At 50.0% G+C, this 16437-nt stretch overlaps 1 protein-coding gene across 1 annotated transcript in view; it reads left to right on the plus strand.

The window, feature by feature from the left end:
- Positions 1-16437, plus strand: part of LOC102529815 (AGBL carboxypeptidase 4) — a 121208-nt gene that overhangs the window by 6255 nt on the left and 98516 nt on the right. The window contains 1 exon segment of the mRNA XM_072974492.1: positions 8554-8668. Within this exon segment, the coding sequence (XP_072830593.1) occupies positions 8554-8668 (115 nt within the window).

Raw genomic sequence — 16437 nt, forward strand, 5'->3', positions numbered from 1 at the left:
AGATGGACCATTTAGTTGTTTACACCGTTTTTTCTTAAGAACAGTACTGATTCAAATGTCATATTTGTATCACACAAATATGATACACACCTGTTACCTGTGCACATGCGCAAATATTTTTCTAAGGTGTACAACTGGAATGTAATTGCTAGGTCATAGGATACGTGTGTCTTCAACTTTACTGGCTATTTCCAAATTTCTCTCTAAAACGTTACACAACTTGACACTGCCCCCAGCAGTGTGTAAGAGCTCCTCCTATCTCACGTTCTTGCCAGTACTTTTTCATTTTTACCTTCTAGTAGGTCTGTTACGTATAAAATATGTGACACTATGTATGAGCCAAGCACTGTTCTAAGCACTTTACATATTTTGTTATTTTGTTAATGTCATCTAAGTTATTTGCTTTATCTTGATTGTATTAATTTTTCTATGTCATAGGAATGAATATCAACTATATTTTTACATATAAGAAAACTGAAGTTTAGAGAGGTTACTGTAGTCTCAAAATGCCCATGAGGTCGAAGGGATATGAAGAAGCCCACGGAGGTGATAACAACCCGTGGGAGGCAGCGGGTATCCGTGCTTTGCCGTCGGACAGTCTTGGGGTCAGATACTGAGTCCGCCGCTTCCTAGCAGTTTGCTTTCCTTAAAGGTAAAATCAGTCACACTGATCTGTGAAGGCGGTTGTGATGCTGGCCGGAGATGTAAGTGAACAGACACCCAGTCCGGTGCCTGGCACACAGCAGGCCCCCAGGAGATGCCACCCCTTCCCCGTGGGGATCTGAGAAGATGAAGCGGGTAATTTGCTTTGTAAGTGCGAAGGCACTCTGCAAACAAACATGGGGCTTATTCACCCCACTTGTATCTTTACAGGGCTGTGTTCCGCACAGCGTCTCCCTCTTTGTTTCAGACAAGGAGACTGAGTTTCGGGGAGAGGGAGTGATTGCCCAAAGACAAGCAGCCTGTCTGAGGCAGAGCTGGGCGGGGGTCTCAGGCCCCCGCTCCAGGCACCTTAGCTGACTCCATGGCATTCTCACTTCCCTCCTCCTTCCTCCCCAGCACCGTCCTTGTAATAACCTCTCCCAGTCCCTCCTGGTTGTACCAACTCCTTTGCTGGCAGCCATCTGCCAGTTGCTAAACTTGGCAGCAGCCCTGTTCCCCCAGCTGATCGGATGCAACTGTTTTGTCCTTGTTTGTGAAAAGACAGTAGACTTACTGTCAATACTTTCATCTCTGGGAGCCCAACTCCCGTGCCCACCTCCTCTGTGGGCCACAGACCAAGCGCAGGGTCACCATCCCATTTCTCAGGCAAAGCCTGAGGCAGAGAGAAGCTGAATCGCTCTCCAGGGCTCTCTCTGTTGTTGACCCTGCTTTCCCCAAAAGGAATCTGGCCATGCTGAGTGGATAGACTCTGTGCTGTTCTGTGAGCTTTCAATCAATGTTTGCTCCTTGGCAGAGCCTCCAGTGCCTTCCCACCACCTTCTCAAGGTAAATGGTCACAGTCTTCCATGATCTGGCTCTTCCCAGGTGGCCTCAGTCTCCTTATATCCCAGCCCTGCACAGCTTAATCCCTGAACAGTTTTCTCCCCACCACCGGACCTTTGCACCTGCTGCTCCTCTGCCTGGGAGGTCTCAGGCCCACTCCTTGTCACCTGGCAAACACCCCTCACCTCCCAAGATTCACTTCCAGTACCCACTGTGGGTCCTCTGGCCACTGCTTTCAGCCCCTGCTTTGTGCCTGCATTGTGGGCCACCCAATGGTCATCTTCATTGCCCTGATTTGTTAGCATTTGATTTGTATTTGTTGCTCTCCCTTTAAACTTGAGCTATTAGAGGCCCAGGGCTGGATCTTAGAGTGTCACCCCCCACATCTGTAAAATGGACATTGTCTTGCTTATCTCACGGGGCTGCTGTGAAGAACAAATGCTGTCTTGACTCTGGGATGCTAAATCTGAGTTCAGAAGGAGGAGCCTCCGGGTCTCACAGCAGTAAACAGCGGGAGGGGGCTTTGAACCTGGTTCTCCCAAGCCTGTACCTGCTCTTTTAACCCCTCAGGGATAGGAAGCCCTAGAAGGCCAAGCTTCCCGCCTGGAAGAACACAGTGTTCTGGCCACCCCCACAACATTGTGCATTTGACAGTGAGACTGTGGAGGCTCAGGGAAGTGAGTGGCTTACCCAGGGTGACACAGCTAATTCATGTCAGATGTGGCACTGGGGCCCATCTCCCCACCTCTCTCGTTGTCCCTTGAGACACAATTCATCCTTCCTGAGGCAGCTTAAGACAGGCATCTTTCCCCTACTTTGCCCGCGAGGAACTGAGGCATACTCTTTCCCAAGGATCTCCCAGCCTGCTGGGAACAGCCCAGACCGCAGCCCTGCAGACCAGCCCTCAGCTGGATCCGCACCCCTCCTACCCCACCAGCCCACCTTGTTCTGGGGAGGACAGAAGGCTCTAAGGCCTAGAAGGATGATGGCTGAGGTACCTTAAATTTTGTTAAATCTTTTTCCCAGTAACAGACTTGGTGACCTTGAGTGGAGAACAGACACGCGGGGCCTGGTCGTCCCCATCTGGCTGGGACCACGGTTCTTGCGGCCGAGCTGCCAATGCGCCTGCTGCTGGGAGCAGAGGAAAGCCCTATCATGGCAGAGCTCTGTGGGGGTGGCATTTAGAGTGGCAGGGCTTTGATGTCCTCAGGGCTCTCCTTGGTGGTGGGATGGCTGATTCTCAGTCACTCTCTGCTGCCCTGAACCCCACTCATGGCCTCTACAAGGTCAAACTGTCCTCGTTCCCCAGCTACGCGTGAGAGGTCAAGGGCGCGCCCGTGTTGCCCTGGAGCTGGGTCTCTGGAGCTGCGCCTCCTGGGATTGAAGCCCAGCTGCCCTGCTTCATCCAGGATGACCTTGGGGATGTCTGTAACCTCTCCATGCCTTGGTCCCTTTATCTCAAAAGAGAAGTAATAATGGAAATCCTGCCTCTTAGGGTTGATGTGAAGATTAAATGAGTTAATATCCATAAAACATTTAAGATGGTGCCTGGAACACAGTAAGCTCTGAATAAGTCACTCATAGGCGAGGAGGCAGCACTAATGGAGAACCTTGCAGGTGCCAGGTATGGTTCGTCTGATCCTTACTGTGAACCCGAACCCAGGCGTGTGACTTCTGTACTGTGTGCCCCGCCTTCCCCGCCACCTCCTGAGTCATTTAGCTGAACCCTCCTCATCTGCACACTGGGAAGACCACGGTGCAAGTCAGAAGTCCAGCCAGGACTAGACCTCAGGTCTCACTCCTGGTCAAGTGAATGTTCTTTCACTGACGCTTCCTGGAATTGTTCAGATATCTCTCACTGGAAAGTTCCATCTGCAGAGCACTTGTCCTCTTCAGTTAAGCCCACATCTGTGGAGTGCTCCTGTGGGAAGGCACACCACCCTCTGGAGGTGGCAGGGGCAGTGGGCACAGCTGAGGCTTTGGACTTGGGCAGGCCTGAGTTTGCTGAGTTTGAGTCCTACCGCTTTCACCTCCCAGCTGGGGACCTTCGGCAAGTCCTCAACTCCCAGAGCCGGCTTCTCCGCCTATAAAATGCAGCAGCAATATGGTCCTCCAGGAGCTGCTGCGAGGGTCCACTGAGCCCTGCTCAGCATGGCCAGGGGGCCACCAGGGGGATCTCCCTCCGGGAGCTCACTCCTCAGGGTTGTCCATGGGAACAGGGAGAGGAGTGGGGAGGACACACACACAGTCACACACACTCACACCCACCAGGACCAAGCACAACTTAGCACCTCCCACAGTGAGGTGGTGACCTTTGCCCTTCCCTCCCTCCCCTGCTCTGCTTTGCCCCCACCCCCTCCCTCACCTGTCCTCCCTCTTGTCCTCCCTCCCCTTCCCAATCAGCCTCACGCGTGTGTGACACTAGAGTGTGACACTAGATCCACGAAGGGGTTGTCATGTCGTGGGGCCTTTTGCTTCCCCGAGTTTGTCTTTTCATCTGTGAAATGGCAGAGTTGGGGATGGGAGGGGGAGAATGAAGAGACTGTGAACTTCAGGCTCTTCAAGACCAGACTGTCTGTGATTCCATCATTTGGGGCCCTTGGGCTCGGCAGAGGGCGGACAGGGGTCTGGTATCCGGTCAGCTTGGGCCTAGAGTGGCTCCTGCCACATGACACACAATCTGGGCCCAGCAGAGACTGCCCCCCCCCAGCCCCCGCAACTGTCTTGCTTCAAGCTTGGGTTCTTCCTACTGCAGTGTCCTGCCTCTTAGCAGAGAACAGTATCCATAAACCTTACACAGAACTCTCTAGAGAAAAATCATGCAGGCATATATGTAAATCATTCTGCAAATCACATGCAGATAGACTCCTGGCTCTTCCCATCTTGGCTTAAAGGAAAGGGCATCACTTTGGAGCCTGTAGAACTGGCTGCATCCCAGCCAGGCCCCTGTGAGACCTTCAGCAGCTGAGGTCACCACCCTGACTTTGTTTACCTGTCTGCAAAAATGGAGCTGATGTAATTACCATTCAATGAAGCTGCAGAACATACAGTGCCCGTCACTGGTCCATTTTAATTCGTTTCATTTTCACACCTTCACATTTTCATATCTACTGAGGACTTTCCCTGTCCCAGAGCTGAGCTGGGCACTGACAAAATCATGGTAAAGAGGTTGAGCTGTCCTTCCCCTCCTAAAGCTTCAGAGGGAAGACAGACTTGCACAGCACATGCAAGCCTCAATCCCCCATACTCAGGTACCAGAAATGCAACTTTCTTTACTTTTCTAAAACTGAACTCGGTTTCCATTTTGAGGCCACATTCTGCCAGGGGCCAGAAACTTAATTTCAGTCATTTTCGAGTCACCTTTCTCCAGGATTGTGTGATGTAAGTAAAAACTTCTGATGCTTCTGGGGCTGGTAGACAAATAGTCTTGCCATCAGCGTCACCATCCTGACACCATCAGTGTCACAATCCACACTGCTTCCCCGCCGTTAGCTGCATCCTCGTGGCTCTCTGGGCCTTGGTCACTGCAGAGTCACCACCATGTGGGGTCCTTGTTCCTGACTGCAGGCCTCTTTATGTTTGCTGGCTCTCTCCTGTGTTTGCCCTCTACCTCTACCCTGTCCACCTTCAGGACATCTATCCATTACTTCCCTCCAAGCCACTTTCCAGACTGCAGCCAGGGGGCGCTCTCCAAAGCCCAGCTCTGACCCTGTACCTTGCAGTGGCTCTCTGTGCCCATCTTATACCTCAGCTAGACCAGCATGTCCCCATTTACCTCTCCTGCTTCTCTCTCAACATCTTCCCATTCCCCACACCTTCAGGCAAACCAAATAAGAGCAGTGAGTAAACAGCTCACTTCCTATGTGTGGGCAGCTTGGCTTACATTAACTCACTGAGATCCTCACAGTAACCCACTAGGTAGCTGTTATTATTCTTCTCTTCTTAACTGATGAGGAAACTGAGGGACCGAGCGGTTAAGGCCATACAGCTAGTCCAGCTTCAGAGTCTGTCTTTAATCGTGGAGCTGTGCACCCTGGGATTGCAGAGCTCCGTTAGCAAACAGGCTGTCTTCCTTCTCACCTCCCTGCCTTTGTGTATGGCTTCCCCTGCCTGGGACACCTCCCCTGGCACCTCTCTCACCTGGCTCACTCTACTCATCTTGTAAATTTCCACAGCCCCTTCCTGACCTCCAGGCTGGGTCAGGAGCCCCCCTGGGTTCCCAGGACTCCCTGTACTGTTCCCATCAGAGCCTTTCGTGGTGGGAGCAGTAGGGAGCTGCTCCCCGCCATGCACCCCTATGAGCAGGAGCCTCTCATATATCTTGGCATGAATGCTTATCAGTTCAGCTAACCCTCTAGTTTGTCCAGGTTGAATGAATTCCTGGAAAAATCTTCCAATGAGCATTTATTCGGCACCTGCTGTATGCCTTGCCCTGAACCGAGCACACCAGGAGAAACAACAACAATAAATGTTCAGTCTGGTTTGCTGGATGAAGGTCATCGTGGCCAGGCAAGGTTGGCACAAGACAGTGATATCTGCCGGCCACCCAGCCAATTTCATATCCTCTGCCACGACATTTCCTCCTCCTCCAGTCTCTCTAGCCTCCAGCCTTCACCTGTTGCTCTGCTTTCTTTCACCTTCCTGATTGTACCAGCTCAAAAGAAACAAACCTGTTTACTGAAGAGATAGAGACCGATCTTAAGAGGGTGGATGGTGTCTCCCAGCAGGAGAGAGTGTTCTCCTTACTTGACAGATGAGGATTCTTCCACTTTGGGGGAGAGGACTAAAATAGATGGAATCAGACTGTCGGTGTGGGCTGCACCCGTGGGAATAACTGGGTTCTTTCTTCTAATTTTAAAGATAAGCCAGGTTCTCTGCTAGTGTATTGGCTTCTCCAGTTCAGTATCCTTGTCCTCAGATCCCATAGTTAGTCACCTTCACAGACCAGGACTCCCAGTTCTAACATCCATTCTCTTTCACTACCCTGACTGCCTTTCAACCTTTGATCTAAGTGAGTTTATTAAAGCCCATCGCAATATTCAGGTGCTGTGCCAGGCAGTTAAAATACAGGAGCTCTAATCTAGTCCAAAGCCATCTTCCAGATTCGGTGTTACTAGCTCTCTAGCAAGATGAGAAAACTGGTCAGAGAAAGCTGGTGACCAGTTAGGATTCACACGCAGGTCCCCAGGTCCACACTCTCTGCTCTGTCCATGCAATGCGTTTGGCCCATAGTGAAGGACGGCATTTCCTCTCCACTCTTCCTTTCTCCGACATTTCTCGTGTCCCTCTTCACTTAGCACCCCCTCCCTACACCAAATACAAGTGAAAGATCTCCTCCAAAACTTCCCGATCCATGGGAAAGATTCCTGTTGAACTCTGTCTGACCTCAAGGTGAGAGATGAGTGTAAACCCTCTCCTTTCTTTGCTCCACACTCACCCTGGATGGCTGCAGCCTCTGGTCTGGCTTTGTTTTCTCTCATTCTTTTATTAGCTGCCTGATCAGCAGCCCAATTAATCTGCTGATCTGTGAAGGAGGATGGCTCACAATGAGCTCCTCCATTTCCAGAAGCCACTCTCTGAGGCAGCATGGCCAGGCATTGAGCACAGGCTGAGTCCTTGATGGAGGGCCACTGGGAGCCGGGATCAATTAGTGGACAGATTAAGCAATTATTAGCCCCTAACAAGGGTGCCTGGCATCATTACCCTGCCTGTTTACTGGCAAACTACAGCTTTAATATGAAGACCAACAAATAAATTAGGGCATCTGGTCTACCACGGCGTTGGCTGAGCAGTAAATGATGTCCAACTGGCTCTCAGCCACCGATGGATTCTCAGCCCTGGCCTAATGAAAAACCTGAGTTGTCCCTCACTGGTCACAGCAGCTCTGGAATGTGCCATGAAGTGACTTATCATCCCAAGAGCTAAGTGCCTGCCACTGGGCATGTAGATTGTTCTCAGTTACCCTGCTGCTTCCTCCTGTCTGGCTGTCAAAACCTGCTTATCTTTCAGGGCCCAGCTCGAAAGCCTCTTTCCCCTCGCTGCCTTTCCTGCTCTCTGCAGCAGGACAGGAGTTCTCCTTCTGCACTTTTGGGAGGGTTTTGTACTCTCCTATCACTTTCCAGCGTTACAGTCATTTTGTGGAAGGCCAGAGCTCCATTTTATTTATTTTTTCTTAGGTCTCTGATGAATAAGTAGGAACATGAAGAAGAGGAGGGACAGGGCAAGGGCTGAGAGCTGTCGTTCGCCACCCCCCTTCCCCCATTGATATACACAGGCCATCGCCAGAATACAAAGGAGGGCAGGGACAGCGTGAGATCTGCACTTTAGGAAGGTCCCTGTGGCTGCAGTGATGAGGGTACAGTCCAGAGGTGGTTGCTGTTACCTAGGCCAGATGTGGTTCTCATATAGGTTAGATGTGATGGTGGCTGAGAAGAGAGGCAGAGATGAGGGACACTGCCTGACTGTGGGAAGAGAATCCTGGGAAATTCAGCTTTTCTAAGTCTGGTGGCCTGGAGGTGGTGTTGGTACCAGCAGAAAGCAGAAAAGGCAGTCAGCCCTGAGTCTAGGAACTAAGGACCCTTGAAGTGGGGAAAGGAGCAGAGTTGGGGTCATTGATAAAACCTCCCTCTCCTCTTGTGGCTTCTCCTCTCTGCTCTGGGTGTGCCCATCAGCAACGTGAGGACCGAGACCCCTAAGGTCCCAGACTCCATAATCATCCAATCCAACTTCAACGTTTGGCCAACAGCGTGCCCATTAGGGAGCAACTCGGAATTTATTGCCCTGAGTTATCCTGCCTCTCCCCATATTTGTCTATCAAAACCCAGGGGGCCCTCCTGGGCACAGCTCACATGCGGTCTTTTCCTGGAAGCCCTCCCTGTCCTCTTCAGCAGGGAGGGCTTCCAGGAAACTTGTAAACTTCACTGGGCGGTCTGTAGCTGTACACTCATAGTGGCTAACAACATAGGCCAAAAGTCACCTGGTGAGCTCTGACTTTCCCAAGCTCAGGAAGATGTGCTGCCTCCTTCTTGAAACACTTTGAGGTTAACCTAGATAATTCTCTTTCCCTAGGGATCATTGACTTCCTCATAAGCCAGCACCCTGTTGCTCGTGTCCTCCGGGAACACCTGGTCTTCAAGATTGCACCAATGCTCAACCCTGATGGAGTCTACCTGGGCAATTACAGGTGAGGGACAGGGGAGAATGCATCAGTGGTGGTGTGGAAGCAAGAGGAAAGAGGGGATATGTTTCTGAGGAAGAATTTTCAGACTTACACTTGAGTTCATTAGAGGAAGTTTCACCCTGGCTCTTGAGAATGTGACTCATGGGCCTTGACTGTTTCATGCACAGCCACCTGAGGTCATTTGCTGGAGCTTGCTGGATCAGGAGTCAGGAGACCTAGAATCTGTTTTGGCACCTACTTCCTATGGAACCTTGGGGAATTCACTTTCCCTCTCTGATGCATTGCGGTTTCTCTTGCATAATTAAGACAATAATTATTTACCTGGCAGGGCACCTGTGAGCTTTAAAAGACGTGGTGACAAATGTGCTTTGTAGAATATCATATGGTGGTTATAGTGATTACTGTCTGGTTTCTGTGTTTCTTCTCGGAGATTATTAACGAAGGAGAGTGGCATCCCAGATCACGTGAACAGCATGTCTCTTTGGTGTGGGCATCCCTGATAGCCCCACACTCACTCATACTCTTCTTCTCTTGAATTATCTTTATCCTGGCCTAGCACCATAGTTTACAGCTGAAAATTCCACTGCCCGGGGAACCATCTGCTGAAAGAACATTGACTCGTGTGAGAGAGACAGTGTGATTACCCTTATTTCACAGCTGAGGCAATAGACTTGCCCAAAGTCATACAACCAGTAAATCATTGACTGTCTAACCTCACTGCCCAAACTATACAGCTTTAAAACTGATTAGTCCCACAACGCTCAAGGCAGCATTCAAACTGCTCAGCTCTGAGGCAAGGCTCTGTGTGGGCTAGAGCCTCATCTCCCACCCTGTTATCTGAGAGTGGTTGCTCCGGCCACTCTAAGGAAAGCCTCATTCCCTTAACTTTTCCTATTGGTCCCTGATCGCTTACCTTCTTAAAGGTTCCCTGTCCAGAGCCTTCTGGTCCCTTCCTCATCTCACTAACCCTTGCTCCAACTCAGCTTGTGCCTCTTCTCCTGGAAAATATTCCCCAAACCTCCAAAACAGAATTGGTCATTCCCTTCTCTCAGCTCCCACAGGCCTGGCTATTGAACACGACTTACCCCATGGCATAGACCCCACTGGTCCTAAAGCCACCAGAGGGAAGGGACTGAGCCTTGATAGTGCTCGTGTCCCCCGTGCCTGTCAGCAGAGGTCAGCACACAGTAGATGCTCTAAAAGAGTTTGGTCGATATGCGAGAAGGAAAGGGATGACTTGACTGAAGACACTGAGGCTCAGAGATGAGATGGGACTTGCCCAAGATCAGTGGCAGAGCTTAGACCGGAATCCACATTTCCTGACACCCAGTCAGGTCCATTTTAGACAGAGCTGATTTAATGATTTCCCAGAATGTGACAACTGGGTCCAGAGGGGCTTCCTAGTACCCCTGAGTACCAGTTGGAGAGAACCCATGAGATGCATGATGCCTTAATTAAAGACAGTTTGCTTCCTCTTTTAATTGGCTCAAGTGATGGTTCATTAGCACTGGCAGGTTTGACGGCTTGCTGCAGGCCTGGGAGCAATGCCTCTCCACTCTCCCTGGACAGGATGCGCTGTTAGTGATAATGGTGGTGGAAGGGCCATTTGATTCATGTTAACATTTCTGTTTAATTACAAGAGTGGCAATGGTCAGGGAGAGGTCAGTACTCTCCACTCCACCCACTTATTTGTGTCGTGTCACCGTCTGCTGTCCAGGGATGACCAGTTGGAAAGAGGTCTATGACCTTGGCCAAAATACCTCCTCTCTCTGGGCTTCATGTGGCCGGTGGGAATGGTCCTGGGAACTGACTGCTTCCTAGCTTTGTCCTCCAGCTCCAAATTTTGTGATTTGGGGATTTCAGGATAAAGGAGCTCCACCGCTCAGAAATGGTTCTGTGCCAAAAGCCCAAAGTTCTCCTAGTGAGAATATGTGATTCTCATTATGAAAGTTGAAGAAAATCTCTAACCACACGCATTAATCCTGTTGCTAAAATAGCCCTGAGGAGCAACAAAGAGCCTGTCAATCATGAGAATTCACCACTGAGGATTTGGAGACTGTGAAACATAATAATCAAGACTCTGAATGGAGACCTCCAGGGTGCCTGAGAGGTCCTGTAGGCCAGCCCCTCCCCGAGCCCCTCTGGCGACCTCAGCAGGTGTCCCACGGTTTGGTGGGACTTGCCCAGGTGTTACAGGGGAGAAAAGGGTTTCGAGTTCAAGAAATGTGGGAAGCACGTTTAAGCAAAGTTAAACACGTTCTTTTACAAGAGGATTCTTCAGTTTTGAACATGCTAATAAACGGGAATCCCAAGAGGGGAAAATAGGGTTCAGTGTTTCCCAAAGGAACTTCTCCCTAGAGAGTCTGCTCATCCACCGCGTCCGGGCCCCAGTGGTGTTAGGGTTATAAGGCACCTTTTAGAAAGGCCGCTCCCAGAATTCTGCTCGCTGACCCAGTGCTGCGTCTGATGTTCACACACTTACCTCTTTTAATCCTCACAGCAACTCTGTGAGCAACTCTGGTTCTTTGTTAAGGTTTCTCTGCTTGCAGATGATAAAAATCGACTCCAATTACCTTGAGTAGAGGAGAAAAAGTGGAGAGACAAGTTGCCTATGCTGCCAGACTCTGGCTTCCGGGAGGAGTTTGGAGGGCCTCAAGTTCATAGCAGCCATTGTGCGTTCTCTGGTCGCTGTCTAGAATGGGTAGATGCTGTAACAGTAGATAGCAATGATAATATGGAATATAATAAAAACACAGGACAGTTGTACCCCCCCCCCCGTCTCACCTACGGTGCTCCAATAACACTGGATATTTCTTCAGTCCAGGTCTGAGGTTTAACGCCACCTGACAGACAGACCTGCCTAGAGCCTCCAATATAAATTAGGTCTCCGCTCACACCCGCTCAGAGTGCTCTGCGCTGTCCTCTCGTAGCTCGTGCCCCAGTTTGTAGTCACGTGCTTATCTGTGTGACTGTTTGGTGACTGTCTCCACCTCTGGACTCTAGACCCCACGATGTCAGGGCTTTGCTCACCTGTATCCCCCAAGCCTAGCACGGTGCCCAGCGCAGAGCTGACGTTTGACATGTATTTTCCAAGTGAATAAATTAACTCCACAGCAGTGTTTAGCAGCTGAGCTGTGGTGCAGAGCTACAATCCCCACGCAGAGAAGCCCTCACCAGATGCCGTCAGCTCCCAACCCTTTACTTTCAGCGGCAGGGCCTCCAAACCCCAGTTGCTGGATCTTCTGCTGCCATGACCTGAATGCTGTGATGAGCTACTGTAATGATTCGGTGAACTCTGGGTTCACAACCACATTTTATCATACAGAGCCACATATCATCACACTTAAAAGCCACATTTGATCATTACCACAGCTCTTTGAGAAAGGAAAGTTAGTTTTTATTATATCCATTTGAGCTCAGGGAAACTGAGGCTGCAAAGGAAGAGCCATGTTCAGGGTCTTATGTGCAGCGAGGCCTCTCCCTGCTCCCAAATCCTGCCTTTGCCGGAAACAGAGAGCCAGCCAGCCATCGAACTGTGCCTGCTCTCCTGCACCTTCCTCTCCTGGGGCAAGACGCTCCTCTCCCCTGGCCTCTGGTCCCCTCGGGCCCTCTTGGAAGAGGAAAATGAGGTGAAAGGCATTTCTCATCATTTAGTAGAAGCACTGGGGAGAGGTTCTGTCAAGGATGGTACAGCTTGGACAAACCTTGAGAACATTATGCTAAGTGAAATAAGACAGACCCCGAAAGACAAATACTTTATGATTCTGTTTATATGAAGTACTTAGAGTAGTCACAATCATAGAGACAGAAAGTAGAAAGGTGACTTCCAGAGGGAGTGAAGAGGGGGGAAATAGGGAGTTATTGTTTAACGGGTATAGAGTTTCAGTTTTATAAGATGAAAAGAGTCTTAGAGATAGTTGGTGGTGATGATTGCCCAACATTATGGATGTACTTAATACCATTTTGTCGTACACTTAAAAATGATTAAAATGATAAATTTTATGTGTATTTTACCACAATAAAAAATGGTATGACTTATTGATGCAATTTGAGCATCTCTGAAGAGTTCTAGGGGGATCTGGGACCTTTGAGGGGTGAACGCTGTAATTCTGGTATTCTAGGGCCAGGAGCGCCAAGGCAGTTCCTGGGCGGAAGGCTGGGAGGCCTCGGGGGTTTGGGGGTGACAGGCCGAGCCAGTCTATGATGGTTGGCAGTTCTCACCGTCCGGCAGCAGATGTGGCTGTCCCCACACACTGCAGCACTGGCGCTCTCTCTCTGCCACCTCCTCCTCCCGAGCATCTCCTTTGCCAAAGAGATAGCCTCTATCCCCACCTGTACCCCACTGCGTTTTCTGCTGAGCCCTGGTGATGCGCCAGGCGCCTTGCATGTGAAAAACAGACTCTCCGTCTCCATATGGCAATATGAAACTCTGCGTTGGGTTTGCATTTCTTAATTAGGTGCTTGTCATGGTGTATTCCATAGAGCCACGTGTAAGTAAACAGTCATAGGCCTTTGAATAAATTTATTGGTTTTATTTATGTTTCTGGGCATAAAAATCTATAATTACCAGGTACAGCCTCAGTATAACTGGTATTTAATGACAATTACTTTTTGTTACCATAGAAATGAGTTCAAAGTAGTTACCCATAATTTCTCATTTCCCAAACCTCACACAAGCTGAATTGCAATATTACCATAGTAATTGCCTATTAGTCATCATAAAATACACAGTTACCCAAAAGATAGCAGGATGCTGTGAAATTTCTCATCTTCGAAAGCCTCGGTGCTTCTTGGGAGTGCGGAGGTGGGGAAGAGGAACAGACCTCCATGGGTGGTGCAGAAATGGTCCAGCTTGATAGCACGGCAGGCGCTACAGACCCTGCGGTGGGAACGGATGCGCTACTGGGGTCTGCAGGCTCGCAGCGCGTTGTGTCTCTTGGCCCGCACGAGCTTCATGTAGCAGAGGATGCTCCAGTGCAGTAAATTCAGTTTAACTAAGGTTTGTCGAGGGCCTGCTGAGTGTCAGGCCCTGTGCTGCACCTCAGGGAAGCAGATGGAAGTCAGAGGCAGCCCTTGGCAATAAGAAGCCCAGTGTTGGTCGTTGGGGAGGTGTGTGTGGTGCTGTGGAGGCCTGGACACAATCAGAGCTAATGTCTCAGGGCCTACTGACCACACAGTATGTATATCATCTCACAGCAGCCCTCAGATGGAGGTAATATGATGGCCTCTAAGTGAATTGAGGCCCAGAGACACCAAGGAACCTGCCCCAGGTCACCCAGCAGGAATGGTCAGATCAGGTTTATGAATCCAGGCAGGCCAACCCTAGCCTGCTACAGATTTAACCCCCTTCTCCACTGTATCCCTGCAAGGAGTGCTTCCTTCTGACTGGGGGTGATGAGGGAGGGTTTTTGAAGGATGGAGGATATACAGGAGTTCACCAGACGTAAGATGGAGATAAAGGAAGATTTGCACAGCAAACATCATTAAGTATGGCAGAGGGTGAGACACCAGGGGAAGTATTTCCAAATCACACACACACACACACACACACACACACACAGACGCGCGCACACACATGCACAGACTTTATAACTGACCGACCTTGCCCACCTCAACATCCAAAGGGGGAAAAAATCTTAAGCTGTCCAAAATAGAATAGGACATAAAATTAGCTATGTAAAATGTAAAATACATGTCGATATTCTATTCTCTAACAGCATAAAAGCTGTGCATTTTTCATCAAGCTAGAAATGGATCACAAAGATCCACTGCAAGTATGGCCTCATGAGAGAGCTGCTAGCCCCTGCTCACTGTGCCTCATTCTCCACCCTGGCCACCCGTCCCCCTTGCTGCCTCTGCTGTCGCCTCACCAGCCTGGGAGAGGGATGGTAGCTCAGAGACATCTAGCCCAGTTCCCCTCCCAGGGCAGGGGTCCCCTCAGCAGAATCCCTGAGTGACTGCCGTGCCCCTCTGCTGGGCGGCCTCCAGGCCTGGGTGGTTCCCTCCCTCCCAGAGCAATGCACTGCTGATGCCAGCTCTGACTGTTACAGGGTGTTTGTATTCAACCTAAACCATCACTTCCTTTTTTTTTCTTTCTTGAAGTATAGTCAGTTTATAGTGTGTCAGTTTCTGGTGTACAGCATAATGTTTCAGTCATACACATACATACATATATTCCTTTCCATATTCTTTTTCACTATAGGTTACTACAAAGTATTGAATATAGTTCCCTTGCCAGCCCATCACTTCTGCTTTTCCCCAGAAAAGGTTGGTTAGGTTCAGTCCATCTTTTACACGGTAGCCCTTCAGTAGTCTGAGGATTGTGTATCCCGTCTCCTCACTCCCCACTCACTCCAGCTGCTGGCTGCTCCTATTCTCCAGGCTGAATGTCCCATGTGTAATCTAAAATCCACTTCCCTCCCCATCCTTCCTGCTGTCCCCTGAACATGCTCCATATGTTTGTCATGGTCTGTATTTGAGACATGGTGTCGAGGATGGAACAGTTATGATGATGACAGTGACGGTGGTGAGGATGACGGTGGTGATGGTGATGAGGATGGTGATAAGTAGGTAGCTAAATTCCTGGGCCTGGCCCTATTCTAGGCATTTTACAGGTATTGTTTTATTTAATTCTTAGAACACCTCTGTCATTATTCTCATTTTACAGATGAGGAAACTGAGGCACAGGTAGGTAACTCCCTTAAGTTCATGGAGCTAGCGAGTGGCATAGGAGGAGGAAGGGAGCATCACAAACCTAACTGTGGGGACATGCGTCTGGTGCAGCCTACACGCACATCACTACCCGACAGTGTGCTCTCCTCAACCGAAGTCCTTCCACTTGCATTCCAGCTAAGTCACAACCCCCACCACCCTCCCACCCCGCCTTCTCTGAGAGCCTTACAAGGAGGCATAGACAGGGCAGAAATCACGCTCCCTCTTTGAACAAAGAGGCAACCAAGCCACAGAGAGGGTAAGTAACTTGATCAAGGTCACACAGTGAGTGAGCCACGTAGTTAGTCAAGACGAAGCACAAGTGGCAGCAGGGGCCAGGCAAAGCCTTACCTCCCAGAGACTCTCTCCTGCTTTATGTAACCTGAGTGATGATTCTACAGAGTCTGAAAGGACACTGGGGCTGGCAGTGTAATCAGGTGTCTAACCCACAAGTGCACACCGCCAAAACCAATTATTCAAATGAGCTTCCCAGCCAGGTTTTGCAGAAAAGGCCAGATGGCTAGATGTCTGTGGAGGCAGCTCCCCATCTCTGTCCCGGCACGCAGCTGAATAGCATTCCAAAGTTAGAGTTGATAGCAAGTTGATTTTAATAACTGATTCTGCAGTGAAGATGGGCCTCTGAGGAGACAGGAGCCCAGAGTTAGTGGCTGGGGAGGCCCAAGGAGCAACACAATGTGATAGAATCAAGAACTTCCTCACTGTTGGTCTTAGTTCCTAAACCAGTGCTGGAATCATGTCAGTTCTCTACTTCCCATCCTTCTGTGACTCCCTGCTGACCATCAGAGGGAGCCTAGACTCCTTGGTCTGGTCTTCACAGCAAGCACAGTGTCCAGGAACCTCCTTCTCTGCTTCATCTCCCACCGCCCCCCTTGGCCCATGCTGCCCCGCCACCCTCCGGCCTGTCCCCTTGCCTTCCCTGGCCTTTGCTGGCACTCTGCCTCTGCTTAAGAAGTCTTTCAACTGAATTATTTCTTCCCTTTGTTCTTGTTTTCTCTCCCTTCTCCTTCCTTCCCTTCCCTCAAATGCTCACCCAGCAAGTA

The sequence above is a fragment of the Vicugna pacos genome, chromosome 13 (assembly GCF_048564905.1).
Source record: "Vicugna pacos chromosome 13, VicPac4, whole genome shotgun sequence".
Taxonomy (NCBI): domain Eukaryota; kingdom Metazoa; phylum Chordata; class Mammalia; order Artiodactyla; family Camelidae; genus Vicugna; species Vicugna pacos.